Genomic DNA, 26,947 nt, shown 5'->3' with positions numbered 1-26,947 from the left:
CGCTTATTTTAAACTCGCTCTCTCCCTCTATACAATCTGGTATCCCTTCGGAAAACCGTGGTGTGTAAAATGTGCTGACTGCCCCCACTCGCTTGTTTTAAACTCTCCGTCCATCTACATAATCTGGACCCTCTTGATACTGTGGCATGCAAATATTGCTGACCGCCACTGCTGGCTTCTTTTAAGCTCTCTCCCTCTACACAAACTAGTGTCTGCTCGGGACTGCGGTGCGCAAAATGAGCCGATTGCTCCTGTTCACTTCTCTCAAACTCTCCCTCACTCCCACTGCAATCCGATGACTCGTCGGGACTGTGGCATGCAAAAAAGTGCCAACTGCCCCTGCTCACTTCTTTTAAGCTCCCTCTCCCTCTATGAAATCCAATGTCCTCAGAAAATCTGTCGTGCCAACTGTGCCAACTGATCCCACTCACCTCTTTTAAACTTCCTCTTTGGACACAATCCGGTGTCTCTTCCGGACTATAGCACAAACTGTGCCAGCTGTACCCGCTCACTTCTTTTAAACTCTCCGTCCCTCTCCGCAATTCAGTGTACTCTCGGGAGAGTGTCATGCAAGAGGTGCCAACTGCCCACACTTTCTTCTTTTAAACACTTTCTCCCTGTACGCAGTCCGTGTCTAGTTGAGACTATAGTGCAAAATGTGCTACCTATCCCCAATCGCTTCATTTAAACTTTCCCTCCCTTTACACAGTCCGTGTGCCTCCTTGGGACAGTGTCGCGCAAGAAATGCCAACTGCCTCCGCTCGCTTCTTTTAAACACTCCATTCCTCTACACAATCCGGTGTCTCAAAGTGACTATAGCGCAAAATGTGCTGACTGTACCAACTCGCTTCTTTTAAACACTCCATCCCTCTACACAATTCAGTGTCTCCTCGGGACAGTGTCGTGCAAGAGGTGACAACTGCCACACTCGTTTCTTTTAAACTCTCTCTCCCACTATGCAATCTGGTGGCACCTAGGGAATGTGATACGAATCAAGTGTTGACTGCTTCCATTTGCTTCCTTGAAACTCACTCTTTCTCTCTCCGCAATCTATTGCTTCCTTGGGACTGTGGCACGCAAGAAGTGCCAACTGCCCCCAGTTGCTTCTTATAAACTCTTTCACTGAACGCAATCTAAATTCTCATTGGAAACAGGGATATGTCAAATTGCTAACTACCCCCGATTGTTTCTTTTAAACTCACTGTCTTTCTCCGCAATCCGCTGACTCCTCTGGACTGTGGCGCACAGAAAGTGCCAACTGCACCCGATCGCTTCTTTTAAACTCACTGTCCCGCTCCGCAATCCGGTGTCTCCTAGCGACTGGCGCACAAAAATGCCAACTGCACCTGCTTGCTTCTTTTAAACTCACTAACCCTCTCCGCAATTTGGTGTCTCCGAGCAACTGTGATGCACAAAAAGTGCTAAATGCACCTGCTTGCTTCTTTTAATCTCACTGTCCCTCTCTGCAATCCGGTGACTCCAAGCGACTGTGGCGCACAGAAAGTGCCAAATACACCCAATGGCTTCTTTTAATCTCACTGTCCCTCTCCGCAATCCGGTATCTCCGAGCGACTGTGGTGCACAGAAAGTGCCAACTGCACCCGATCGCTTCTTTTCAACTCACTGTCCATCTCTGCAATCCGTTGTCTCCTCGCAACTGTGGCGCACGAAAAATGCCAACTGCACCCGATCGCTTCTTTTCAAGTCACTGTCCCTCTCTGCAATCCGGTGTCTCCTAGCGACTGGCGCACAAAAAAGTGCCAACTGCACCCAATTGCTTCTTTTCAACTCACTGTCCCTCTGCGCAATCTGGTGTCTCCTAGCGAACGTGGCGCACAAGAAGTGCCAACTGCAGCTGCTCGCCTCTTTTAAGCTCACTGTCTCTGTCTGCAATCCGGTGTCTCCGAGCGTCTGTGGCGCACAAAATGTGGCAAATGCCCCCAATCACTTCTTTTCAACTCACTGTCCCTCTCCGCAATCCGGTGTCTCCGAACGACTGTGATGCACAGATAGTGCCAAATGCACCCAATCGCTTCTCTTAAACTCACTGCCCTCTCGCAATCCGGTGTCTCCGAGTGACTGTGGCAAACAAAAGGTGCCAACTGCACCCGATCGCTTCTTTTCAAGTCACTGTCCCTCTCCGCAATCCGGTGTCTCCTAGCGACTGGCGCACAGAAAGTGCCAATTGCACCTGCTTGCTTCTTTTCAATTCACTGTCCCTCTGCGCAATCTGGTGTCTCCTAGCGAACGTGGCGCACAAAAAGTGCCAACTGCAGCTGCTCGCCTCTTTTAATCTCACTGTCCATCTCTGCAATCCGGTGTCTCCGAGCGACTGTGGCGCACAGAAAGTGCCAAATACACCCGATCACTTCTTTTAAACTCACTGTCCCTCTCTGCAATCCGGTGTATCCTCGCGACTGTGGCGCACAAAAAATGCCAACTGCACCCAATCGCTTCTTTTAAGTTCTCTGTCCCTCTATGCTATCATGTGTCTCTTTGAGGCTGTGGCATGAAAAAATTGCTGACTTCTTCCTCTTGCTTCTTTTAAACTCTCTCTCCCTCTACACAATCTGGTGTTTCCTCAGGACTGTGACACAAAAATGTGCCGACTGCCTCCACTTGCTCACACAGTTGAAGCATAGAGGTCTGGACTAGGAGCATTAACTGATTCCTATTTTCAAAATCTGGCTGCATTTGCTGCCTTGATACCCTAATAATGCTGAGGCAGGTAACTGACACCAGTGCTGTCTTGTGTCTTTTTTTTGTCAGTGTATTTTAGTGCTGCCCACAAGGCAGCTGGATTGTATCTGAGATTAGTTTAATGCAGGGTTCTTTGTCCTTATATTTAATAAGGCTCATTCCAAGTGCTGTGAGCATTGCTGGTAAGTTGGGAATTTAATTTCCATTGCTTTACAGGGGTCATATTTGTGATCTACGTCTTGGATATGTTATTACTTGGTGTTCATTATGATCCTATTACTTTGCAAATATTTAACTTTAAATTTATCAGATTTTGTTTCATAACACTCCCATGTAGTGTTTTTGGATGTGTCTTGCCAAACATTTTATCCGAGTAATTTTTGTTTTTCAAATTATAGAATAGTGAAATGTTTTTTGATTGCAGTAAGAATAACCGAAGCTTCGATACTCCGGTGAAAGGGCAGCCCCAGGGACCCCGGCTTCACATCGACATCCCAAGAGTCCAGTTGCTGATAGAGGACAAGGAGGGAATTAAACAACTGGGTAGGTGGTACAGAGTGCTAGAGTTCAAAATCTGCAACAAGCTCCTTGTAATAGGTGGGACAAGATTACTGTTTTAGGTATACAAAATTATGAGGGGTGTAGTCCAGGTCAATACAAGCAGAGTTTTTCCACTGAGCTTGGGTGAGATTTGTCACATACCCCATGACAGGTTAAAGAACCAGCAGAGATGGAAAATACTTTGGAGTCCGGTATTGCTATTAACTAATGGAATTTATTAGTAATTATGCAATACAGTAATATAAATGCAGATATATAAAACAGGTTAGCAATGAATATATACGTGTGTGTGTGTGTGTGTGTGTGTGTGTGTGTGTGTGTGGAAATAAATGAAAATCAAGCTTCTTCAAGTCTTGGGGTAAATAGATATAGTCTTACAATGATGAGTAAAGTTCAGTTCAGTTCGTGGTATTGAGTTGAGTAGTGATAGAGAGAGAGAGGGGGAGAGATTTGAGTCTTCAGGTGAGCTGACGCCATCGATCTTCCCGTTGTCCTCTGAAATCCTTTAGAAGTCACCGATTGTGACCACAACAAAGAGGACCATTCTTCTGTGGTGGAATTATCAACCCAGGCAAGGGTTGGTCACACAAACAACTCCCCACCGGTCACTCCCTTTTCACACTGCGAGAGCCACTGATCAATCCGCCTGATTGATCCTCCAAAACCCACTTTTTCTGTGAGTACAACAAAGCTCATTCAGTGTCCAAAATCATGTGTCTGTAGGTCTATCATCTGACCTTCTATTTATCTCACTGTGCCGAATACTAGCTGTCCATCAAACAGCTCCTCCCCTCTCTCTCTGTAAGAATACAGAAGCTGAAACCAGTGTCCTTGTACAAATGTAAACGCACTGCAGAAAACCCAGAACATCATCCAAAGCTGTCTTCATCTCCCTCTCTCTTAAAAACAAGATGTCGGTGTTCAATAACTCTCTCTCTCTCTCTTTTCAAAAGCACAGTTCATAGGGGTAATTCAGGACCCCGTCACGGATTGGAACTAGAAGTCATGGGCTATGGGTGAAATATTTAAGTGGAACCTGAGGAGGAACTTCTTCACTCAAAGGGTGGTGAGAATGTGGAATGAGCTGCCAGCTTAAGTGATGAATGTGGGTTTGATTTCAACAATAAAGAGAAATTTGGATGGGAGGGAGATGGAGGGCTATGCCTGTAGGTGCAGATCAATGGGACTAGGCAGAATTATAATTTGGCACAGACTAGATAGGCTGAAGGGCTTGTTTCTGTGCTGTAGTGTTCTATGACTTTCTAACAGGTAGAGGAATGTACCACTTCCTCTCCAGATCTTTCAAGGTGGTTGTGGTCAATCTGTGACATATCTCAACATATATAATTGCAGTTGTGTTGTAGGTAGAAGCCATTCAATCCATTAAAAATGATCAGCACAGCCCAATTCAACAAAATGTCTACAGATCACAGCTCCTCAAGTCTTTCCTCCAGGAGCTCTGCTTTTATCCCACATCACCATAAGACCATAAGATATAGGAGCAGAGTTAGGCCATTTGGCCCATTGAGTCTGCTTTGCCATTTTGTCATGGCTGATCAAATTTTCCTCTCAGCCCCAATTTCCTGTCTTCTCCGCGTATCCCCTCGTGCCCTGACCAATCAAGAATCAATCAGCCTCTGCCTTAAATATACATAAAGACTTGGCCTCCACAGCTGCCTGTGGCAAAGAATTCCACAGATTCACCACTCTCTGGCTAAAGAAATTCCTCCTCATCTCTGTTCAAAAAGGATGCCCCTCTATTCTGAGACTGTACCCTCTGGTCTTACACTCTCCCACCATAGGAAACATCCTCTCCACATCCACTCTATCAAGGCCTTTCACTATTCGATAGGTTTCAATGAGGTCACCCTTCATTCTTCTGAATTCAAGTGAATATAAGTCCAGAGCCATCAAACACTCTTCATATGACAAGCCATTCAATCCTGGAACCATTTTCATGAACCTCCTTTGAAACTCTCCAGTTTCAGCACATCCTTTCAAAAATAAGGGGCCCAAAACTGCTCACAATACTCTTAAGTAAGACCTCACCAGTGTTTTATAAAGTCTCAACATTATATCCTTGCTTTTACATTTTAGTCCTCTTGAAATTAGTGCTGACATTACACTTGCCTTCCTCACCACTGACTCAACTTGCAAATTAACCTTTAGGGAATCCCGTATAAGGACTCCTAAGTCCTTTTGCACCTCCATTTTTTAAATTTTCTCCCCATTTTGAAAATAGTCAACCTTTTCATTTCTTCTACCAAAATGCATGACCATACACTTCCCAATTCCCAACTCTGTCATTTCTTTGCCTATTCTCCTAATCTGTCTACCCTCTACTTTCTGAAAACTACCTGTCTCTCTAACTAACTTCATATTGTCTGCAAACTTTGCAGCAAAGCCATCAATTCCATCGTCCAAATAATGAATATATAATGTGAAAAGAATCAATCCCAACACAGACCCCTGTGGAATACCACTAATCACCGGCAGCCAATCTGAAAAGGCTCCCTTTATTCCCAGTCTTTGCCTCCTGCCAATCAGCCACTGCTTTATCCATGCCAGAATCTCTCCTGTAATACCATGGGCTTGTAGCTTGTTAAACAGCCTCATGTGTAACACCTTGTCAAAGGCCTTCTGAAAATCCAAGTACACAACATCAACCAATTCTCCTTTGTCTATCCTGCTTGTTATTTCTTCAAAGAATGCCACCAGATTTGTCAGGCAAGATTTTCCCTTGAGGAAACCATGCTGACTACAGCCTATTTTATCATGTGTCTCCAAGTACCCTGAGACCTCATCCTTATCAGTCAACTCCAACATCTTCCCAACCACTGAGGTCAGACTAGCCTATAGTCTCCTTTCTTCTTCCTCTCCCCCTTCTTGAAGAGTGGAATGACATTTACAATTTTCCAGTCTTCCTGAACCATTGCAGAATCGAGTGATTCTTGAAAGATCATTACTAATGCCTCCACAATCGCTTCAGCCACCTCTTTCAGAACCCTGTGGTGTAGATCATCTGGTCCGGGTGACTTATCTACTTTCAGACCATCACAAAGGATGTGGGGTTAGAAGATCAAATGGCCAAGATAATATGCCCCTATTCTGTAGGTCAATGAGAGAATTTGGGGAAAGTTAGTGGAAATGTCAAAGATATAAGTTAAGTGGAAAAGTTAGTAGAGGAATGATTTTTTTAAATGACATAGAACATAGAACATCATAGCACAGTACAGGCACCTCTGCCGCCAATGTGATGCTGACCTTCTAATCTACTCTAAGGTCAATGTTACCACTTCCATCCCACACAGCCCTCCATTTTTCGATGATCCACGTGCCTACTTAAGAATCTCTAAAATGTCCCTGATCTATCTGCCTCTACACCTCCCTGGCAGCTCGTTTCATGCACTTACCACTCTCTGTGTAAAGAAGCCTACCTCTCACATCACCCCCCCCCCCTTATATTTTCCTCCAATTACCTTAAAATTATGCTCTCTTGTATTAGCTATTTCTGCCCTGGATGTCCACAGAATTTGTGTCTCTCAGCATCTTGTATACCTCTATCAAGTCACCTCTCATCCTCCTTCATTCCAATGGGAAAAGCCTTAGCTTGTTCCACATTTCCTCATAAGACATGTTCTCTAATCCAGGCAGCATCCTGGTAAACTTCCCTGCACCCTCTATAAAGCTTCCACATCTTTCCTATGATGAGATGACCAGAACTGAACACAATATTCTAAGTGTGGTCTAACCAGAATTTTATAGAACTGCAACATTACTCACAGCTCTTGAACTCAATCCCCCGACTAATGAAGGCCAGCACATCAAATGCCTTCTTAACTACCTTATCAACTTGCATGGCAATTTTGAGAGATCCATGGACATGGACCCTAAGATCTCTCCATTCCTCCACACTGTTAAGAATCCTGCCATTAACCCTGTAAATGCTGGAAATCCAAAGCACACAAAGTGCTGGAGGAAATCAGGTCAGGCAGCATCTAAGGAAATGAACAAACAGATGCCAGAATAAAAAGGTGGAGGGAGGGGAAGGAGGCTAGCTAGAAGGTGATAGGTGAAGCTTGGTGGGTGGAAAAGGTAAAGGGCTGGAGAGGGAGGAATCTAGTAGGAGAGGAGAGTAGACCATGGGAGAAAGGGAAGAAGGAGGGGCACCCGGGGAAGGTGATAAACAGGTGAGAAGAAGTCAGAAGCCAAAGTGGGGAATAGAAGAAGAAGGGAGGGGGAGGGATTTGTTTTACCAGAAGGAGAAATTGATATTCTTGGCATTAGGTTGGAGACTACCGAGACAGAATATAAGGTATTGCTCCTCCACCCTGAGGGTGGCCTTATAGTGGCACAAGAGAACACGGAATAGGAATGGAAATAGGAATTAAAATGGTTGGCCACTGGGAAATTCCACTTTTGGTAGATGGAGCAGAGGTGCTTGATGAAGCAGTCTTTGTCTAGTCTGTATTCTACTTTCAGATTTGACTTTCCAAGGTGAATCATCTCACACTTTTTCAGGTTGAACTGACTTAATGAACTCTTCCTATGTCATAAGGGAATGTGTAATAACATAGAAATTGACAACAGTCCCTACAAAAATTACTACATGGGTGAAAAAAAGTTTTGGATTTCTTACAGTGTTGAGCTGTAGACGAAACATGATAACTGCTTTTTTACACTAATTTTTGCTTTAGCATAACGTAAGTTAAAATGGTCCCTAGTCATTGAATCTCTAACCATTTACCTGTTGCAAATGATGGTTGGGACCTCATATCATGAGACATCAAGAAGAAATTGGAAAGGAAAGAGGATGAAGAAATAGATGCTGCCTGGCCCACTGAGTTCCTCCAGTATTGTGTGTGTTGCTTTGGATTTCCAGCATCTGCAGATTTTCTTGTCCTTGAGGATGAAGGAAAGGTAGTTGGAAGTTTATCAGACAAAGGATGAGGCTCCAGGAAAGCCCTTGAACTACAGACTCTTTATGGGTTCAAAGGGGAGCCAAACAGGTTTTTGAGAAACGTGATTTTTGAAAAGATGGATGCTGAGGTGCAAGAGCTGACGGTATGTGGGACCTTGTAGTTCCTACAGGTTCTTATACCTTATTCCCGAACCATGTGTCAAAATCAAGATGGAACCAAGATGAAGTGAATTGTATTTGTGAATCTTTGATAGACTTTGCCCAAATGGTAAATCAAGAGTAAAACCTATCACTTTCTGAGAAGTAGGGTTAACTGGAGTTAAAATGCAGTTCAGCAGTAACCTCAGGGGGAGCAGTCCCTGGAGATTAATGGGTTTGCTATTGTTACACGACTGAATGGCCTACTCTACAAGAATACACTGCTCCACATTGTAGGAGGGGTCATGTCATACAAACTTGGTTGAGTTTTTTTTTGAGATGGTGACAAAGATGATTGATAAGGGTAAGGCAGTGTAGTAAGCTGGTCCAAAAGGCATATGGGATCCATGGAGATTTGGTAGACTGGATTCAAAGTTGTCTTTGCTGTAAGAAACAGACAATACTGATGGAGGGGTGTTGCTCTGACTTGAGGTGTATGACCAGTAGTGTTTTGCGAGGATCAGTACTAGGATTACATAATTGATTTGGACAAAAATGTAGATGGGCTGATCAGTAAACTTGCAGATGACACAAAAAGTGTCATTCAAAAGGGGAATGACAAGATGGCGTCAGCAACAAATGGCAACATCCTGCAGAGATTTAAATTACTTCTACTACTTCTTCTTTTAAATATACTTCTTCTCCTGAACTGCAATCGATTGTAGCCTATAATTTCCATTTTGATAATGTCATTTTGGGCTGACTGAGTGATCTAGTGCTTTTGCTATCTCCTGGAGAATTCAGTGAGGTTGAGCATGGCATGTGCAGCCGTTGTTTCTGAATAACAGCACACAAACTCGTGGTCAGCCTCCATTATTTCCCACCAATTAAAGTGTTGAGCAAGTTTGAAATTGATGGGGACAAAAGTAGAAAGCGAGCGGGTGTTCAGGGACATTTGAATGCATTTGACCAGTTTCCCTCTTGCTGCTGTCGGAGGAGGGTGCATGTTTGATTGCCTCGGCGCAGCTCATGGTTATGGGACTCTTTTGGGGAGGGGGGGCCCTGTATTTGGAAGTTTCATGTCCTCAGCACTGAATGTGCTCTGCGGTTGTGAACTCATTTTTGGAGGATTCTGTGGTTCATGTGTTTCTGGTTACACTGGACAACAAAGATTTTGCTTCCTGAATACTTTTGGGTGTATCTTATGAATATTGGGCTGCTGATCATGAAAATCACCATGAAAATTCCCTATCTTGCACTATTTTTCTGAACTTGCCTGTATTTGTTATTTCAATTAAAATGTTGCTCACAGTGTAAACTGAAAAGCTTTCTATCTTGTCCAGGCATGTCTGGGTATGATTAGGCAGAGCAGGTTTTAGGAAGACTATAAAAGCATCATGCACACACCATTCTATACATTGCTTTTACATGTATATCTGTTTGCGATCAGGTTGATGCACATGCTCTACACGCATAGCATATTGCGTGTACTCATTATAATAAATTAATTGTATTTTCAGTAGTATTTGTGATAGCAAAATGTCTCGCCAATGTTGCAACAGCTGCGGTAATTTCTGTTATATTTGTGGCGAGTATGCACTTAAATCTCAAAGATGGAGCATGACTCCTCTTATTAAGAAAGCCTATTCGCTCTACTTTGGGTGTAAAATTGGCGACCAAGACAAAGCATGGGTCCCTCACATTTTTTGCGCAACATGCGCGGTTGATCTTAGAGCTCAGCTCAGAGGTACTTGGAAACCAATGCCGTTTGCTGTCCTGATGAGATAGCGAGAGCAGAAGGATCATGTGACAGACTGCTCCTTCTGTCTGACCAGTGTGTCTGGTTTCTCTGCTAAAAACTAGAAATCCATTGAATACCCCAATCTCCCTTCAGCCATGAGACCTGTCTCGCATGACGATAGTCCTTCAGGACCAAAGCCACCAGAGACATGGAGTCTAGAGGGGGCAGTCGAAGATGCCACAATGCAAAGCCAGGAATGGAAAACAACACTGACACTGATACAGATTATGAACGCTTTATGTTGAGTGAGCCCCATCTGATAACTAAATCTGAGTTAAATAACCTGGTCAGAGACTTGGGTTTGTCAAAGGCAAAAGCAGAATTACTGGGTTCAAGATTGCAAGGATGGAGTCTGCTGTCACCAGGCACAAAAATCTCCATCTTTCATAGTCGCCAAGAAGATTTGTCGCACTTCTTTGGTCAGATTGATAATCTGGACTGACATTAATGGGCTTATGACTGCTTTGGGTTGCCAGCATGACCCACAACAATGCCTTTTTTAATTGATTCTTCAGTGTTAAGCCTGAAAGCTGTGCTGCTACATAACGGCAATGCCCACCCTTCAATACCAATCGACTATGCTGTACACATGAAAGAAAACTACTGAAATCTAGAAGTCTTATGAAAACGCATAGATCACAGCGACTACAACTGGAACATCTGTGGTGATCTGCTACTAGGAATGCACCAAGTACTGTTGTTTCATTTGTGAATCGGACATCCACGCTAAAGAATCTCTTTACATTAAAAACGATTGGCCACTCCATAAGCAGTTGGTTCCAGGGCAGAAAAGTGTGGCACGTAAGTCACTTGTAAAACCAACAAAGATAATTTTGCCTGCTGTTCATATAAAACTGAGGATTGTGAAAAATTTTGTGAAAGCAATGGACAAGAAAGGTGAAGGATTTCGATATTTGAGACAGATGTTTCCCAGAATAACTGATGCCAAGATTAAGGAAGGCATTTTTGTTGGTCCACAAACCAAACAGGTCACTAATGACAGGCAATTTGAAGAACTTCTAGTGCAACCAGAGAAAATTGCATGGAAGGCATTCGAGGATGTTGTTAGAAAATTTTCTTGCCACCTACAGAGCACAAAACTACGTGTAGCTGGTTGACAACATGCTTCAAGCATACAAAACCATGGAGTGCAACATGTCACTAAAGATTAAATTTCTGCTTTTCCATTTAACTCTCTTCCCTGCAAATCTTGGCGCTGTCAGTGACAAACATGGTGAAAGGTTTCACCAAGATATTGCTGTCATGGAGAAACAGTATCAGGGCAACTGGAATCCATCAATGCTGACTGGTTATTGTTGGACGCTTAAGCGAGAAGCCTCAGACTCTGAGTGCAAATAAAAATCATTAACAAAACATTTTTAGCTTAGTTGAAGTATTGAAAGTGTCAATACTGTTATGCAATTCAACGCATTATATTCAATAAAAGTTAATATTGTATTTCTCCAAATTCTTATTTGATATAAATAGTCTGAAATTATATTTGTGTACAGCTTCAAGCAGTCTATCATAACTACAAAATATTTCTGAGGAAACAACACTTGAAAAAATTTGCTGTCCAGTGTTACTCATATTTTGCTATTTGCGCAATTTGATTGAGACGATTTAGTACGGAACTTGCTCTGCGGCTGAGGCCTACAGTTGTCGACACAGCGCTAAACTGACTGAATCAGTGACTGTGGCTCCTGGACTATTTCAGGGACTCTACTGTTGACGTTTAATATTCCATGTGTTATTTGCTCTCTCTTTGCTATTTACGTGATTTGTTCTTTTTTGCACGTTGATTGTTTGGTGTTTTCTTTAAACAAGTTCCATGGCGTTTCTTTGTTTTGTTGCTGCCTGCAGGGGGAGGACTCTCAGGGTTGTCGACTGTATACGTACTTTGATAATAAATGTACTTTCAAACGTGGAGAAGTGATGGAGATTATGAATAGTGAGGAAGATTGCCAAAGGATAAAGCAAGATATAAACTGGCTGGCAAAGTGGGCAGAGAAATGGCAGGTGGAGTTTATTCCAGACAAGTAAACATGTGTCGTACCTTGAGAGGTAAGATGTAGGAGTAAGGTTTACAATAAATGCCCAGACCCTTAGGAGCACTGATGGACAGAGGGATCTTGATCCATGATGGCAACACCAGGTCTATGCTTGTAAAGAAGACATTCTGCACACTTAGCTTCAGCAGTTGGAACACTGAGTATAAAAGTCATTGAGTTATATTGCAACTGTATAAAACTTTGATTGGGCCACACTTGGAGTAATGTGTGCAATTCTGGTTGCCACATTACAGGAAGGATATGCAGACTTTGAAGAAAGTGCAGAAGAGGCTCATCAGGATGCTGCCTGGATTAGGAGAAGTTGCACTACTTGCTCAGGAGTTTCTGAGGCTGAGGGGACAAACCTTTCTCTGGGTAGAAATATTGAAAAAATGGAGTGTATGGCTTTAAAGTGAGGGAGGGAATATTTGAAGGAGTTTTTTACACAATATGGCATTTTTTACACAATGTGGCAGTTACATGGAACATGCCTTCTGGGGAGATAGTGGAAGCAGTTACGGCAGCAATGGTTAAGAGGCACTTAGGCATGAATAGGCAGGGAAATGGCCGGATACAGACCCTGTGTAGGTAGTTGGGGCTGTTTTAAATGGACGTCCTTATGATACAAGTAAATAAAGTGTGATTGAGGAACGAGTGTGAGTTTTCAGAGTTCTGTTAATCGGTGACAACAGACCTTGCACATTCTCCCTGTGCTCTGCATGTGTTGCTTCCTTGTCCTCTGTCCATTTCCCTCCACAGATGCTGCCTGACCTACTGAGTTCCTCCAGTGCCTCAGTATTGCTCCAGAACATGATAGTGTTCATCTTGAAATGAGCTGGCCAATTAGCATAAAGATGAGGAAGCATTTATTTGTACGGTGGGGAGTGTAAACTTGGAGCCCTCTCCTCCTGTAGGTGTTGGACTGGGGACAGGGCAGGGGTTGGGATGTTACGTCAACTGAAACATCAAAGACTTGAATCAATGGACCTTTGGCAGTGGGGTTTGTGGGACAAAGGTGGACTTGGGGCACAAAGCAGTTCAGATCTAAATGACTTACAGAACAGTGAACAGTATCAAGGATATACCTGACCTACTGCTGTTCCTATCTTCCTGCCGTAAAGATAACATACACATTTTTCCAAATAGTCAATATCCGTAACTGCTAGTCAGTTTTGTATAAATGCCATGTCTCTGTTCAGCACTTCAGAACATTTTGGTGACAGGGGCCAGGCTGTTCTTGTTCACAAGTAACTGAAGTGTGATTGAGGAACGAGTGTGAGATTTCAGAGTCCAGTTACTCGGCGACGACACCACTCTTCCCTGAGAGCCCACGGTTTCATTCTCGGTGAGAGCTTCCTCTGTGAGTGGCAATATTCTTCACATTCTTTGTGTCTTCTTTCCATACAAGGTACCGGTGAGGCCTCACCTAGAGTACTGTGTGCAGTTCTGATCTCCTTACTTAAGAAAAGTTGTACTGGCTTTGGAGGTGTTGCAGAGGAGGTTCACCAAGTCGATTCTAGAGATGAGATGGTTAACCTCATAGCAGGGTTGAAGGGGAAGTTAATCATGGGAGGTATAGGATATGTGGATGGGACAGATTAAGAGGCATGAGCACAGAGATAGGAGTTGAGCTGCGTGGGACTATACTTGCTGAAATTCTGAAGAATGAGAGGGGATCTTAATGAAACATAAAATTATGTAAGAGATAGATAAGATAGAGACAGGAAATTTGTTTCCACAGGTAGGTGAGACTAGAACTAGGAGACAGAGACTCAAGATTCAGGGAATATAGGTTTAAGATGGAGATGAGAAGAAACTGCTTTGTCCAGAGAGTAATGAATCTGAAGAATTCTCTGCCCAGGGAAGCTGTAGAGACAAATTAATTAAGTAGATTTAAGACACAGCGACATAGATTCTTGCATAATATGGAAATTAAGGGTGATGCAGGAAAGACAGGTAGGTGGAGCTTAGTCCATGATCTGGCCATGTGGCCTACTCTTGCACCTACTTCTTATGTTCTCTGCTGCAGGGGAAGACAAGGCCACGATCCCAGTGACAGACTCCGAGTTTAATCAATCGGTCAACCCCCAGAGTTTCTGCACGGGTGTATCTCTCCATCACCCGGCCTTGGTCCAGAACACGGGGCCGCTGATCGACATGTCAGACATCCGACCTGGCACCAGTAAGTATCAGAGTTTCTATAAAAGTGTAGTAACTTCAGATCAGACAATACCAGACCAGAAGTGGATCTTGTTTTGCTTGGAATGTGGGTGACCAGCATAGCGGGGTTGAAGAGGAGGTGAAGCATGGGAGATACAGGATATGTGAAGAAACATGAGCACAGAGACAATCAGACCAGGTGGGCCGAATAGCCAGCATCACTACTATTAATGTAAGCTTTCAATCCCTATGTGTTCATGCTGCAAACAATGGGGAGGGAAAGGAAATGATTAATTTAAATGGGTCAACACAGACAAAATGCTGGAGAAGCTCAGCAGGTTAGGCAGCATCTATAGCGAAGAGTAAACAGTCGATGTTTCAGGCCGAGACCTTTCATTGGGACTCAGCCCAAAACGCCGACTGTTTATTCCCCTCCATAGAAGCTGCCTGACCTGCTGAGTTCCTCCAGCATTTCGTGTGTGTTGCTCAATGTCTCAATGAAGACTCTTGGTTTCCTCACCACTAGATCCTGTCGCGAGGAAGAGTGTGAAATCAGCACACAGTACAAGGAACAGGTATTCCAGCCAATGGACTCTTACAAAGTGTCAGGCCTCAACCCCAGCTCGAACCTTGACCTCTGACTGGAGAACTGTGGGATCACAGCATGGAATAACAGTGACAGAGAGTGACAGCTACAGTGCCAGCCTCTCCCAGGATACAGGTAAGAGTGGCAGCAAAGTGACAGGACAAGCCCTGCTTGGCTGTTTATACCATAAAGATTTTGATAGTTACTGTATTTATTGTCAGACTTAACTTACCAAATAACCCCATGTTCCACTTGGAACCCCACTCACCTTCCCAAACAGTCCCTCCCTCCTCTGCCAGTCCACCAGGGCTCCAGTAGGAACCACCTGCAAAGCTAAATGTAGTCTTGCTCACCCAGGCTACTCCAACAACATCTCCCAAGCCTCAACCACCATGAAGGACAGGACAATGGGCACGGAGTGGCACCTCATCTTTTATTCACATCCTGACTTGGAAATATTTTGCATTCCTTCATTGTCATCATTTGGAAACCCTGGAAGGTGCTAACTAATAATGTTGTAGGATATACCTTCAGCATAGTGGACAGTATTGTTAAAAAAGTAGACTCACCATCAGCTTGACAAGAGCAAGGATAGATGATCAATAACGAGGATGTCTCCTGGACTTGAAGGACTTAGTTATGAAGAGAGTTTGAGCAAGTTAGGACTCTTTTCACTGGAGTGTAGGAGAATGAAGGGTGATCTCGTCAAAGAGTATAAAATCATGAGGGGCATAGATAGGATCTATTGTATAGTCTTTTCCCCAAGAATGAGAGGACATAAGTTTAAGTTAACAGGGGAGTGATTTAATAGGAACCTGAGGAACAACCTTTGCACCCAGAGCATGGTCAGTGGCTGGAAGAGATTAAGCCAGCTACATGAACAACATTTAAAAGGAAATTGGGCAGGTACATAGATAGGAAAGATATACAACCAGAAAGCACAGGAGCAGACTTTAGCCATCTGGCCCATCCAGTCTGCTCCGCCATTCAATCCTGATTAATCCTTTTTCCCTCTCCTCAGCCTCATGCCCCAGCCTTCTCCCTGTGACCTTTGATGCCATGTCCAATAAAGAACCTATCAAGCTCTGCCTTAAATGCATCCAATGACTTGGCCTCCACAGCTGTCTGTAGTATCAAATTCCACAAATTCACCATGCTCTGGCTGAAGGAATTTCTCCGCATCTCTGTTTTAAATAGACACCTCTCTATCCTGAGGCTGTACCCTCTTGTCCTAGACTCCCCCACCATGGGAAACATCCTTTCCACATCTACCATGTCTAGGCCTTTCAACATTCGAAAGATTTCAATGAGATCCCCCCTCATCCTTCCTAATTCCAGCAAGTACGACCCAGAACCATCAAACATTCCTCGTATGACAACCCTTTCACTCCCTTCATTCCCGGAATCATCCTTGTGAACTTCCTCTGCTCTCTCCAATGCCAGCACATCTTTTCTTAGGTGAGAAGCCCAAAACTGTTCATGATACTCAAGGTGAGGCCTTGTTCATCTGGTCCAGGTGATGTATGTACCCTTAGGTCTTTCAGCTTTTTGAGCACCTTCTCCCTTGTAATGTAACTGCACTCACTTCTCTTCCCTCACACCCTTCAACATCTGGCACGCTGCTCGTGTCTTCCACAGTGCAGACTGATGCAAAATACTCATTTAGTTCATCTGCCATCTCCTTGTCCCCCGTTATTATTTCTCCAGCCTCATTTTCTAGCGGTCCTATATCCACTCTCATCTCTCATTTATTGTTTACATATTTGAAAAAGCTTTTACTATCCACTTTACTATTGTTTGCTAGCTTGCTCTCATAGTTTATCTTTTCTTTTCTAATGACTCTTTTAGTTGCTCTCTTTGGGTTTTTAAAAGCATCCCAATCCTCCGTCTTCCCACGAACTTTTGCCTTGTTGTATGCCCACTCATTTGCTTTTACATTAGCTTTGACTTCCCTTGTCAGCCATGGTTGTACTATTTGCCATTTGAGTATTTCTTTGTTGTTGTAATACACCTATCCTGCACCTTCCTCATTTTTCCCAGAAACGCACACCATTGCTGCTCTGCTGACATCCTGCCAGCACCTCCTTCCAATTTACTTTGGCAAACTCCTCTCTCATACCACTGTAATTTCCCTTACTTCACTGAAATACTGCTACGTCAGACTTTACTTTCTCCCTATCAAATTTCAAGTTGAACTCAATCATATTGTGATCACTGCCTCCTAAAGGTTCTTTTACCTTAAGCTCCCTAATCACCTCCGGTTCATTACATAACACCCAATGGCGTATAGCTGATCGCCTAGTAGAGTCAATAACAAACTGCTCTAAAAAGCCATCTTGTAGGCATTCAACAGACTCACTCTCTTGGGATCCATTTCCAACTTGATTTTACCAATCGATGTGTGTACTGAAATCTCCTATGTTTATCACAACATTGCCCTTTTGACACACCCTTCCTATTTCCTGTTGTAACCTGTGGTCCACATCCCAGACACTGTTGGGAGGTCTGTATATAACTGACATCAGGGACCTTTTACCCTTGCAGTTTCTTAACTTAACCCACAAGGATCCAACATCTTCCAATCCTATGTCACATCTTTCTACTGATTTGATGCCATTCTTTACCAGTAGAGCCACACCAACCCCTCTGTCTCCCTTCCTACCCCTCTGATACAATGTGTAACCTTAGATATTCATCTCCCAACTACAACAATCCTTCAGTTGTGATTCAGTGATAGCCACAACATCATACCTGACAATGTGTAATAGTGCAACAAAGATCATCCACCTTATTTCTTATACTCCATGCGTTGAGATATAACACATTGAGTACTATATTTGCCACCCTTTTTGATTCTGCATCCTTAATGCACTGATACTCACCCTGCTGGCTGCAATTATGTCCCATCACCTGCCTGCCCTTCCTGACAGTCTGACTGCACGCTATCTTTGCTTTTTTACCATCTGTCCTATCCTGAGTCCCTTCACTCTGATTCCCACACCCTTGCCGAATGAGTTTAAACCCTCCCCAACAGCTCTAACAAACCTGCCCGCAAGAATATTGGTCCCCCTCGAGTTCAGGTGCAACCCGCCATTTTTGAACAGATCATACCTCCCCCAGAAGAGATCCCAATGATCTAAGAACCCTTAGCCCTGCCCCCTGCACCAGCTTCTCAGCCGTGCATATATCTGCCAAATCATTCTGTTTCTACCGTCACTGGTGTGTGGCACAGGTAGCAATCCAGAAATTCTCAGCTTTCTGCCTTACTCTCTCAATTCTCTCTTCAGGACCTTCTTGCTTTTCCTTCCTATATCATTGGTACCAACATGTACCAAGACATCTGGCTGCTCTGCCTCCACCTCCAAAATGTTGTGGATGCGATTTGAGATGTCCCTGACCCTGGCATCAAGGAGGCAACATACCATTCAGGTGTCCCGTTCACATCCACAGAATTCCCTGTTTGTTCTGCTGTTTATCGAGTCCCCTATCACCACCACTCCCCTCTTCTCCCTCTTTCCCTTCTGCACCACGGACCCATGCTCAGAGCTAGTAACCAGGTCTCTGTGGAAAGTCACCCCCCATTACAGTATCCAAAGTGGTATATAGTAAACAACAGGAATTCTGCAGATGCTAGAAATTCATGCAACACACATCAAAGTTGCTGGTGAACGCAGCAGGCCAGGCAGCCTGGCCTGCTGCGTTCACCAGCAACTTTGACATGGTATATAGTACTTATTTTGAGGGGTGCTGTGCACTACCTGCCTATTCACATTTCCATTTCTCCTGACAGTTACCCAGCTACTTGCCTCCTGCAACTTCAGGGTGACTGCTTCCCTGTAACACTGATCAATGATCTCCTCACTCTCCCGTACAAGCTGAAGGTCATCCAGCTGCTGCTCCAGATTCTCAACACGGTCTTCAAGGAGCTGCAGCCGGATGCACTTCACGCAGATGTAGTTCTCTGGGGGAATCTGGGTCTCCCTGGACTCTAACATCCAGCATGAAGAATACACAACGGCCATTTACTACTCTAGGTTCAGTAAGAGAGGGAGAAAAAAAAATGAAGCTTCCCCAGAGCCAACACCTCTTCTGAGCCGAAGTCTCCTTTAAGCCAAAGCCTGACACTCCTACCCTCACCACTGGCCTACTCTCGACAATGGCCACCTGCTTGTCCCTTCTGCACTTTGAAACAAGCATTGTATGTGGGCCAAATGGGAGCAAACGGGTCCAGCTTTAATGGGAACCTTGGTTGGCATGGATCATTACACCAAAGAGCCTGTTTCTGTGCTCTTTGACTCTAAATGCTGGTCTTGCCACCAATGCCAGCTTCTTTACACAAAAAAAAACAGATTGTGCTTTTACTTAGTGAGCCTTGGGCAAAATCTGACCACAGCAGTATGCACCTGATGATCATCCATTGACACCCAGATTGTGACATCCATGCAGTGAGAACAAGGTTGATTTCACCTGGTTAGGTGTCACTGCCCTCTCTCTGACCATCAGCAACGGTCTTCCATTCAGGATTGTAAAGGCTTGCTGGTACCCGAGGGATGGTTTAATCCTTCAGGAATATTTTGAGGGAGGTGAGGAAACTAGAATGGTTGTGCAATTAGATCCACAATCTCTTTCTCACCCTGAGCTTAGTTGTTTAACAGTTGTGATTTTTATAAATGACGAATGAAGAAATGGTTAGTAAGGTGGAGGGACATTTAAGAGACCCTCAGATAGGCACCTAGGTAAAAAAAAATGGAGACCTATGTGGAAGGGAAGGATTAGAGTGATCTTAGAGTAGATTAAGTGATCAGCACAACATCAAGTTCAAGTTCAAAGTAAATTTATTATTGAAGTGTGTATATGTCACCATATACAATCCTGAGATTCATTTTCCTGCAGGCATTCATGGTAGAACAAAGAAATACAATAGAATCAATGAAAAACTACACAATCATAAGCCAAAGGGTCTATGCTGTGCCCTACTGTTCTATGTTTGGTAAAGTAGTACTCAGTCAGCCACCAGCACTAATGACTGGCAAAGGCATCAGGATTTACTTAATATTCCTCAATTAAGCTCTGGAACAAAAAGATTATACTTTTCAAGGATAGATTTCATCCACCAGAGTTTCTTCTGAAAATATAAATTATGTATTGTGGAGCTTCTAAGATCTTATGCATAGAGAAGGCCATACTGGAGTTTTTTGTTCTAATCCCCAGCTCTTATCTCACAAAATTTACTACTTCTACTTTTGAAGTGATTATCTGATTTCTCCTTGAATACAAATGCAACTCAGACTCTAGTTTGAGTTTTTGCGGTAGGAATGGTAGATCTCAGTGACTAATGCAGGGTGCAGCTGGCTGCAGACTTTATTCCTCAGCTCCCCCAACCTGGAGCTAAGGAGTGTGTCGCAGGAAAGCAGCATCCACCATCAAAGACCCCCACCATACAAGCCATGCTCTTGCCTTTGAGTAGGAGCATTAGGTTCCACACCATCAAGTTCAGGAACAGTTGTACCCTACAATCATCAGGTTTCTGAACTAGAGAGGACTGCTGTGTACATACATCTACTGATGCTTCTGGACACATCTTCAGTGATGTCCCTGGAATCATTGGGTGTTTCGGGTCTTTCAACATCATACAACCTCCTCCAGGTGACCCAGCCGGGGCTGATCAGACCCCAGCTTGTGTCCAGATGGCTAGCTACTTATGGCTCCATGGCTCCCCTCTTTTGAGCCACAGCCGTCTTGAGGCCCTCTCTGCCGCATCGGTGGTACTGCGGATGGCTCTCCTCTTCCTCTCTCCCTCGATGCCCAATTGCTGAAGGCTGTAGCTGAGGAACGGGCTTCGAATCCCCTACAACCAACCTCCACTGGGAGACACCTCGCTCTCCATTCACTTCACTCACCTAACTCTGAACTGATTGCACTACCTATGGACTCACTTTCAAGGATTTTCAAGGACTCGAGAATTCATGTTTTTGATATTAATTAATTATCTACCTATTTTTAAATGTATTTGCACAACTTGTCTTTTTTTGCACATTGATTGTTTTTCAGTCTTTGTTTGTGTAGTTCTAAATTCTATTGTATTTTCCTGTGTCTGCAAGAAAATGAAACTCAATGTAGTATATAGTGACATAAGACAAGACCATAAGACAAAGGAGCAGAAGTCAGCCATTCGGCCCATCGAGTCTGCTCCGCCATTTTATCATGAGCTGATCCATTCTCCCATTTAGTCCCACTCCCCCGCCTTCTCACCATAACCTTTGATGCCCTGGCTACTCAGATACCTATCAATCTCTGCCTTAAATACACCCAATGACTTGGCCTCCACTGCTGCCCGTGGCAACAAAATCCATAGATTCACCACCCTCGGTTAAAAAAAATTTCTTCGCATCTCTGTTCTGAAAGGACGCCCTTCAATCCTTAAATCATGCCCTCTCGTACTAGACTCCCCCATCATGGGAAACAACTTTGCCACATCCACTCTGTCCATGCCTTTCAACATTCGAAATGTTTCTGTGAGGTCCCCCCTCATTCTTTTAAACTCCAAGGAGTACAGTCCAAGAGCGGTCAAACATTCCTGATATGTTAACCCTCTCATTCCCAAAATCATTCTAGTGAATCTTCGCTGAACCCTCTCCAATGTCAGCACATCCTTTCTTAAATAAGACCAAAACTGCCCACAGTACTCCAAGTGAGGTCTCACCAGCGCCTTATAGAGCCTCAACATCACATCCCTGCTCCTATACTCTATTCCTCTAGAAATGAATGCCAACATTGCATTCGCCTTCTTCACCACCGACTCAACCTGGAGGTTAACCTTTAAGGGTATCCTGCACGAGGACTCCCAAGTCCCGTTGCATCTCAGGAATTTGAATTCTCTCCCCATTTAAATAATAGTCTGCCCGTTTATTTCTTCTACCAAAGTGCATAACCATACACTTTCCAACATTGTATTTCATTTGCCACTTCTTTGCCCATTCTTCCAATCTATCCAAGTCTCTCTGCAGACTCTCCGTTTCCTCAGCACTACCGGCCCCTCCACCTATCTTCGTATCGTCAGCAAACTTAGCCACAAAGCCATCTATTCCATAATCCAAATCGTTGATGTACAATGTAAAAAGAAGCGGCCCCAACACAGACCCCTGTGGAACACCACTGGTAACCGGCAGCCAACCAGAATAGGATCCCTTTATTCCCACTCTCTGTTTCCTGCCAATCAGCCAACGCCCTATCCACGTATGTAACTTTCCCGTAATTCCTTGGGCTCTTATCTTGTTAAGTAGCCTCATGTGCGGCACCTTGTCAAAGGCCTTCTGAAAATCCAAATATACAACATCCACTGCATCTCCCTTGTCTAGCCTACTTGTAATTTCCTCAAAAAATTGTAATAGGTTTGTCAGGCAGGATTTTCCTTTAAGGAATCCATGCTGAGTTCTGCCCATCTTGTCATATGCCTCCAGGTACTCTGTAACCTCATCCTTGACAATCGACTCCAACAACTTCCCAACCACCAATGTCAAGCTAACAGGTCTATAATTTCCTTTTTGCTTCCTTGCCCTCTTCTTAAACAGCAGAGTGACATTTGCGATCTTCCAGTCCTCCGGAACCATGCCAGAATCTATCAAGTTTTGAAAGATCGTCGCTATTGCCTCCGCAATCTCCCAGCTACTTCCTTCAGAACATGAGGGTGCATTCCATCTGGTCCAGGAGATTTATCTACCTTTAGACTATTCAGCTTCCTGAGTACTTTCTCTGCCGTAATTGTGACTGCACACACTTCTCTTCCCTGCCACCCTTGAGTGTCCGGTATACTGCTGATGTCTTCCTCAGTGAAGACTGATGCAAAATACTCGTTCAGTTCTCCTGCCATCTCCTTATCTCCCATTACAATTTCTCCAGCATCGTTTTCTATCGGCCCTATATCTACTCTCACATTCTTTGATAATAAATTTACTTCAACTTTGACATTTTAATTTGTAGTGCACTGTGCTGCAGTGTGTGCTTGGAGTAAGTGACTGAAGACACACTTTAACTCTCATGGAACCTTACAGCTCAGAGATCCCATTTAACCCAGTGTGTCTCTGTAAGAGCCATCCAGTTATACCTGCTATAACATGAAAATCGATTTATCCAACTTCTGGTATTTTCCCCCTCCTCCTTCCCTCTTCAATTCCCCAAACTGACCTCTTACCTCACCTGCCTATCACCTTCCGTGGTGTTTCTCCTATGGTCCACTCTCCTCTCCTATCAGATTCCTTCTTCTCCAGCCCTCTACCTTTCCCACCTATCACCTCCCAGCTTCTTACTTATCCCTTCCGTTCCCCTTCCTTCATCCCCTTCCTCCCCGACACACCTGGCTTTAACTATCATTTCCATCCAACTTCTTATTCTGATTTTCATTGCCTTCCTTTCCAGTCCTGATGAAGAGCCTTGTCCCGAAACATCAACTGTTTATTCACTTACATAGATACTGCCTGACCATAAGACAGAGGAGCAGAATTAGGCCATTCAGCATTAGGCCATGTATGCTGTGCATTTCATCATGGCTGATCCTGGATCCCACTCAACCTGATACAACTGCCTTCTCGCCATATCCTTTGATGCCCTGACCAATCAAGGAATGATCAACTTCCTCCTTAAGTATACCCATGGACTTGGCCTTCATCGCAGTCTGTGGCAGACCATTCCACAAGTTCACTACTCTCTGGCTAAAAAAAAATCCTCCTTACCTCTGTACTAAAGGGTCACCCCTCAATTCTGAAGCTGTGCCCCCTAGTTCAGAATATACCCACCATAGGAAACATCCTCTCCACATCCACCCTATCTAGTCCTTTCAACATTCAGTAGGTTTCAGTGAGGTTCCCCCAGCATTCTTCTAAATTCTAGTGCATACAGACCCAAAGCTGCCAAATGCTCCTCGTGTGTTAACCCCTTCATTCCCAGAATCATCCTAGTGAACCTCCTCTGGGCTCTCTCCAATGACAACACATCCTTTCCAAGATATGGGGGCCAAAACTGTTGACAATACTCCAAGTGTGGTCTGACTAGTGTCTTATAAAGGTTCAGCATTATTTCCTTGGTTTTATATTCTATTCCCCTCACAATAAATGCCAACATTGCATTTGCCTTCTTTACCACCGACTCAACCTGTCAGTTAACCTTCTGGTAATCTTGCATGAGGACTCCTAAGTATCTCTGCACCTCTGATGTTTGAATTTTCTCCCCATTTAGATAATACTCAGCACTATTGTTCCTTTTACCAAAATGCATTATCAGACATTTCCCAATACTGTATTCCATCCATCACTTCTTTGTCCATTCTTCCATTTTGTCTAAGTCCTGCTGCAATCGCATTGCTTCCTCAGCACTACCTACCCTTCCACCTATCTTTGTATCATCTGTAAACTTTGCCACAAAGCTATCAATTCCACTATCTAAATCATTGTAAAGAATGTGAAAAGTAGCAGTCCCAATACTGACCCCTGTGGAACACCACTAGTCACCGGCAGCCAACCAGAAAAGGCCCCTTTTATTCCCACTCGCTGCCTCCTGCCTGTCAGCCATTCCGCTATCCATGCCAGTATCTTTCCTGTAACACCATAGGATTTTATCTTGTTAAGCAGCCTTATGTGAGGCACCTTATCAAATGCCTTCTGAAAATCTAAGTAAATGGCATCCACTACCTCTCCTTTGTCCACCCTGCTTATTACTTCCTTGAAGATCTCTGACAGACTTGTCAGGCAAGATTTCCCTTTACAGAAATCATGCTGAGTTTGACTTATTTTATCATTGGTCTCCAAGTACCACAAAACTTTGTCCTAACAATAGACTCCAACACTTTCCCAAACACTGAGGTTAGGCTAACTGGTCTGCAATTTCCTCTCTTTTGTCTTCCTCCCTTCTTAAAGAGTGGAGTGACATTTGCAATTTTCCAGTCCTCCAGGTCTGTGCTAGAATCAAGTGATTCTTGAAAGATCATAACCAATGCATCTGCTATCTCTTCAGCAACCTCTCTCAGGACTCTGGGATGTAGTCCATCTGGCCCAGATGACATCCACCTTAAGACCTTTGAGTTTTCCTAGCACTTTTTCCTTTGTAATAGCAATGACAGTCACTCCTGCTCCCTGACACTCACAGACCTCTGGCACACTGCTAGTGTCTTCCACAGTACAGACTGAAGCAAAGTACTTATTAAGTTCATCAGCCATTTCTTTGACCCCATTACTACCTCACCAGCATAATTTTCCAATGGTCCAATATCAACTCTCACCTCCCTTTTATTCTTTATACAATGTAAAGAAAAACTTTTAGGATCTTGCTTTATATTATTGGCTAGTTTGCCCTCATATTTCATCTTTTCCCTACTTACAGCTTTTTTAGTTGCTTTTTGTTGAATTTTAAAAGTTTCCCAATCCCACTCACTCTTGCTACCTTATTTGCCCTTTCCTTGGCTTTTATACGGTCCTTAAATTCCCTTGTCAGCCACGGTTGCCTACCCCTGCCACTTGTGAACTATTCCCAGAAACTTCGGCCTACTCTGTTCTGCCATCATCCCTGCCAGTATCCCCCTCCAATCTACCTGGGCAAGCTCCTGTCTCATGCCTCTGTAATTCCCTTTATTCCATTGCGATACTGATACATGTGACTTATGCTTCTCCCTCTCAAATTGCAGTATCAGTTCAATCATATTATGATCACTGCCTCCTAGGCTCGAGCACAAGCTGCTCTAAAAAGTAATCTCGTAGGCATACAACAAATTCCTTCTCTTGCGATTCGACACCAACCTGATTTTCCACTTGCATATTGAAGTCCCCTATTACAATTGTGATATTACCCTTATTGCATGCCTTTTCTGGCTCCCTTTGCAATCTCAACCCCACATGTTGACTACTATTTGGAGGCCTATATATAATTCCCATAATGGTTTTTTCACCATTGCAGTTTTTTAACTTCACCCACAAAGATTCAACATTCTCTGACCCTGTCACCTTTTTCTAAGGGTGTAATTCCATCTCTTACCAATAGAGCCACACCACCGCCAATGCCTTCCTACCTGTCCTTTTGATACAAAGTACCTGCTGACCTGCTGAATTCCTCCAGCATTTTGTGTGTTGTTCTAAAGTCCAGCATTTGCAGAAACTCATGTTTCCCCTTTGGAAGATGGTCATTAAATCTGCTTCACTGCTCTTTCAGGTACTCATGACCCAGGATTTCTGATCTCTGACTCTCCTAATCAATGTCATGTATCATATTCTATTTTTCTCCTCTAACTTTCCTCACCTTTGTTATCTTTCTTTCAAAGACAAAGGCAGGAACAGCATGGTCTCTACAGAGAGTGCTTCCTCCACCTACGAGGAGTTAGCTCGAGCCTATGAGCATGCCAAGCTGGAGGAGCAGTTGCAGCACGCCAAGTTCGAGATCACTGAGTGCTTCATCTCGGACAGCTCCTCCGACCAGATGACTACAGGCACAACCGACAACGCCGACAGCATGACCTCCATGAGCACCCCCTCGGAAGCTGGAATCTGCAGGTTCACCGCGTCACCCCCACAGCCCCAGGACATTGACCGAGGGAAGAACGTTGCTGTGCCCATTGCTCACCGAGCTGGTAAGCTGTGTCAGACCCATGCCACCTAGAACTCCTTGGCTTTATTTACAACAGGCAGCTCTGCCACCCAAGCCCAGGCAGAGCTTTAGTCATATAGTATGGAAAAAGGCCGTTTAGCCCAGCTCATCCATGCCAAACAAGTTGCCCATCTAGGCAAGTCCCATTTGTTCATATCTCTTGAAACCTTTCCTATCCATGTATCTATCCAAATGTTTTCAAAATGGTGTTATTGTACTTGGCTCAACCACTTCCTCTTGTTCCCTATATGCACCATTCTCTGAATGAAGAAGTTGCTCCTCAGGTCCCTGTTAAATCTCTCTCCTCTCATCTTGAACCTATACCTTCTGGTATTTTATTCCCTTCTCCTGGGAAAAAGACTGTGTGCTTTCACCCTACCTATTCCACTCCTGGTTTTATACAC

The 26,947-nt window shown here is 43.9% G+C and overlaps 1 protein-coding gene across 1 annotated transcript in view; it reads left to right on the top strand.

Moving 5' to 3' along the window:
- dscaml1 (Down syndrome cell adhesion molecule like 1) overlaps positions 1-26,947 on the top strand; it is a 781,005-nt gene that overhangs the window by 747,578 nt on the left and 6,480 nt on the right. The window contains exons 29-32 of the mRNA XM_072283885.1: positions 3,125-3,243; positions 14,202-14,354; positions 14,859-15,053; positions 26,221-26,526. Coding sequence (XP_072139986.1) covers positions 3,125-3,243; positions 14,202-14,354; positions 14,859-15,053; positions 26,221-26,526 — 773 coding nt within the window. The remainder of the gene's footprint in view (positions 1-3,124; positions 3,244-14,201; positions 14,355-14,858; positions 15,054-26,220; positions 26,527-26,947) is intronic.

This window comes from Mobula birostris, chromosome 20 (genome assembly GCF_030028105.1).
Source record: "Mobula birostris isolate sMobBir1 chromosome 20, sMobBir1.hap1, whole genome shotgun sequence".
Classification (NCBI taxonomy): domain Eukaryota; kingdom Metazoa; phylum Chordata; class Chondrichthyes; order Myliobatiformes; family Myliobatidae; genus Mobula; species Mobula birostris.
This window is presented reverse-complemented; position numbering and strand designations above follow the sequence as displayed.